The 4,357-nt window shown below is 46.0% G+C and overlaps 1 protein-coding gene across 1 annotated transcript in view; it reads right to left on the bottom strand.

Moving 5' to 3' along the window:
* Positions 1-947: 947 nt before the first annotated feature.
* The window catches only part of LOC119460091 (ionotropic receptor 25a-like), a 39,681-nt gene continuing 36,271 nt past the window's right edge, over positions 948-4,357 (bottom strand). Inside the window, 2 exon segments of the mRNA XM_049672948.1 lie at positions 948-2,505; positions 3,726-3,853. Coding sequence (XP_049528905.1) covers positions 2,348-2,505; positions 3,726-3,853 — 286 coding nt within the window. The 3' untranslated portion in view covers positions 948-2,347.

Below are 4,357 nucleotides of genomic sequence, written 5' to 3'. Positions count from 1 at the left end.
CTGATAAAGTGTCTTTGTTGGTGCTGCTCCGCGTCCTCGTCGATCCCACGTCGTTACAATATTTGTATTTTGCATAACAACGTTTGTTATTTGTGCTGCGTTGGGTTTTATGCTACCCCCCCCCCCCCCCCCCCCCCCCCACACACACACACACACGCAATGTCGTGTGGCGATGTAGGTGAAGTGTTAATATATTTGTTGTTACCCATTGTGCCTGAAAAAAGTGCATAATTTAAAGGCCGGTAGTCTTTAGAATTCCGAAAAATAGTAGGATTTTTTTTGTGTGTGTGCTTCATTACGTCTGAACGTTATAAAAAAAGAAAAATGACAATCTCTGTGTGATGTCATTCGACATTCCACAGACGTTCTTGTACGTTCTACCTTGTACCGCGCAGTGCAGCCTTTCTTTGCGTTAGCGCTTTGCGTTAGCGTTGCGTCGCACGCTAACGCTAATGTAAGCGTTTTCCGCTATACTAAAACTCCCTAGTAAACGTAATGTTTCACTTAGCGATAGCCGACTGTTTCCCGTCGGTCTCATGCCTGCACCATCGAGGTGCAACGCCACTTCGACGCTCCTCGTCAAGCCGGCGTTGTGAGATTACCGGTAGCTGCCACGTCGCTGTGCCAACATGTCGCACGACCGTATAGTCCGAGGAGTTCATCCGCAACACAAAACCTTGCTATCCCTGTCAATGTTTCGCCCTTCGGGCGAAAATGACAAATATTTTTTTCAATGCCATGCGGATATCCAAAACGTTTGTAAAGAGATACAGTAGATATCCAGTACTCTCGTCGAATGGCCATACTTTTTTTTTGTCACATGTGTTTGCTCTCTGTCACAGCTAGGTTGTTCTGTATGTGAACTAATGTGTAAAGAATATTGGCCAAAGGATAACCACAGAAGTTGCACTTTATTTTCATAATTCATCCATCATACTTGTGCGTTCATACATTCAAATGTGAGCACAGCAATAAGTTAAATAATAAAATAGCATACTTGCAGTCGTGCCATCGCCCATTAGGTTCTGTGCCAGCAGACTTTAAAACCAAGCTGTTGCGAAAAATTGTTATACTTAAAGTAGTGTGCTTGCAATAATAGGAAATTTGTTCAATTGGTGTTTCTTTTCCATTGTCTTATATGAGTGAAGGGAAATGTTGCTTCCTTAATGTCTGTGTAAAGTTAATCGGAAGTGGTATGCCCAAGAATGGCAGCTTTAATTGATTCAGTCGTGCATTCGTGCTCATAAACCTTGTACAAATGTGTTTATGTGCAATTATCACACGCAGTTGATGACGCGCTTTCTTTTACATCCTGAGCCTGGTTTAAGTTGTCTGAAACAAGAACTGTACTAGTGGACTCAATTAAAATTTTCGCGCTCTTCTGATTTATCTTGTGTACATGCATTATCTTCCAGGATTGGTTCTTGTTAGCGTAAAGTGACCAGGTTGTCTAGAGTTCAAAGCGGGTTAAAGAGGGGCGGGAGACGGATCTGTAGAGACAGAGGCGGTGCTAGGAGGAACTAGAAATCAGGATTACAGGCGCGATGTAGACATTGTGTTTGTTTTGGTTTTCGTGTTTTAGTTTGGGTTTTATACCGAACGTTGCCAAGGCAGATTTGCGACTCAAGAAACATTATTAACGGTACGCTCAAATCGCAGATATATTTGCGACTTGGCACTAGGGTATAGTGTCCTTACTCTCTCTGCCTTGATGCGGTTTCTGATGGCATGACTGGCTAACAGAACAGCATTTATTCTACGCCAGCTGGGACCTATGTTCTTGTTCAGGATTTTGCAGGACACCATCTTCTGTTTCACTGCAGCATTCGGCGTCACTACGAACGTTCTGGTCACCGTTACGGGCCACTGCCGCTTAGAACTGCCTCACTGATGCCAAGCGGCAACCCAGTTGGACACTGGCCGCTAGCACGAAGGCGGGCAACAGGACCATGCCCGTAAAAACGGGCCCTGTCCCGCTTTCTTTGGGAACTTCTGGCCACTTTACGCTAGCGGCTTGCAAAGTCACAGCTCTGTGACCTTTATTGCGATGATTGCTGAAAGAAATCTTAATGTGAAAATGAGACAGAAGTGCCGTCCAGAGCAGTGGTTCTCAATGTAGCTATAAGTTAAAGCACTTGAAAAGGGTTGTTTTTAGTCAACGCAACTCCGGTATATTTCTCTGGATAATTTAGTACATACGCACCTATTCTTAAAATGCGTTTGCACCAATATTTCTTCACTCGTAACTTTCCCGTGCACTGCTATTTCTAGCAAGCAAGGAAATATTGTCCGTTAGTATAACGTAGCGAGCGAGCTATTTCAGGAGTGAGTGCCCGCTTGAAGGCTACTAGTGCTTGATAGAGTCTTTGATAGAGTCTTTGCCAGAATATTCCTTGACGGCGACCACTTTGCTGTTAGGTTTGCGGTTCTTGTAGTAGCAGTACTCAATGGCCAGGGTGATGCAAGCCATGACAACGCCGATGAAGATGACGATGAAAACGCCACCTGTTTAAAGAGAATATATTTATCAGGTGACTGCTTTTATTTCAAGATACGCCGTAGTTTTCCACAATCCTATAAAAACACTAATCTAAAAATATACGCAAACCTTGCCTCAGTTCAAGCTGCCGGAACACCTTGCACTGAACCAAGGTACTTCGTTTAAGCTTCGCGGAGAAACTGTATGGTTGCTTCGTCCAATTACGCGTGTGTCGTCGCCTGTTCATTATTGAGCTTCCGCACATGCACAATTTGCTGAAACTATTGTCAGAACGACGAGGTAATGAAAATGTGTTCAACTGCGGCTGATTTTATTCCGTGATTTAATTTTATTCGATTTAATCTAAAATTCAAAATAGTTGTCCTCTGAGCCAATCATTCCCCTCTATTAAATTTTATATATTTTTATGTTGATTTCAAAAAATACTTCAGCCTATTCAAAGACCAAACATGTGGGAAAAGTTGTTATTCATGCATATGGAGCACGTTGCGCCGCCAAAAAGTAATACAAAAAATACAGCGTGGAGAAAAAAATAAAAGAAGAAGAAGAAGAAAAGAACGCACACACTTTGCGCAACCGAATTACAACAGTAGATGCAGAAAAAGGGTAGCACTGTCAGTGGAGATAATTAAAAAAAATGATGCCGGCAAGGAAGGTACTACAAACGTACAGCTTGCAATCCGGGAGCAACTTAGTCATGTATTTTGCAGAGTAATAAACAATCTAGTTATTCAAATAAACACTATTTGCTTTTTCTCCCTCCTGGCTTTAGTTTTCGGTTTTGTCATGAACTTCAAACCCTTTGCCGTAAGCACTCTGGCAGTAACAAAGTTAAAAAAAAAATTGTGTGGTTTTACGTGCCGAAACCACGATCTGATTATGATGCACGCCGTAGTGGGGGACTCCGGAATAATTTGGACCACCTGGGGTTCTTTAACGTGCGCCTAAATCTAAGTACACGGGTGTTTTTGCATTTCACCCCCATCGAAATGCGGCCGCCGCGGCCGGGATTCGATCCCGCGACCTCGTGCTTAGCAGACCAACACCGTAACAAAGTTAACGAGCTGTGGAAGCTGCTAGTGATAGTCAAAAACTTAGCGCAGCCGCTGAGAGGGCGAGGGTTTTTTTTTTTGGACTGTAATTTTTTTTCCCGAACAGACAGAGTTCTATACTATAGAACCGTGAGCTGCTCCACTTCACTTTGGTCTTGCCTCAAAGTACGTACCAATGTTCCGGATGCTGATGCCGTCGCTTTGGCGCTCGCTGTCGTCACATGTGACACGGGCGGGGTTCTTGTTCCACCAGGTTTCCTTGAGGCCTTCCAAGCGACGCTGGTTGAGCAGCTTTAGGATTCTATCGATACCGAACGTGAAAGAAAAAAGAAATAATGGTTAAGGTCTCGTCGTACAGCAAAGGCTTCCGCTCCCGGAAGTGCCGCACAGTTTCGAAAGTAGAGCACTGCACGGGCCGATTTTTGCGGCCCGGGCCCGGCCCGGGCCCGTTTTTACATTGGGCGGCCCGCCCGAGCCCGATCAAAACTTTTATGGCGAGACCCGGGCCCGGCCCGGGCCCGGAAATAATCTACGTTACCCGCCCGGCCCGGCCCGCCCCGCCACCCCTTTACCTTAAGCCCGAGCCCGGCCCGAGCCCGACTCGAAACCGGCCCGAACCCGGCCCAAGACCGAAAAATACATGTTTTTCAGAGTTGAGAAGCCCGAGAATAACTCGCAGAAAGCCCGAGCCCGGCCCGGGCCCGCGTCAAAAAACCCGAGCCCGGCCCGGGTCAAAAAGCACACGCCGTGCCCGAGCCCGGCCCGAGCCCGTGAAAAAACTCCTCTACCCGGCCCGGCCCGGCCC

The sequence above is a fragment of the Dermacentor silvarum genome, chromosome 1, assembly GCF_013339745.2.
Source record: "Dermacentor silvarum isolate Dsil-2018 chromosome 1, BIME_Dsil_1.4, whole genome shotgun sequence".
In the NCBI taxonomy this organism is placed as follows: domain Eukaryota; kingdom Metazoa; phylum Arthropoda; class Arachnida; order Ixodida; family Ixodidae; genus Dermacentor; species Dermacentor silvarum.
The sequence above is the reverse complement of the archived record's forward strand: the minus strand, read 5'-3'. Positions and strand labels throughout refer to the sequence as shown.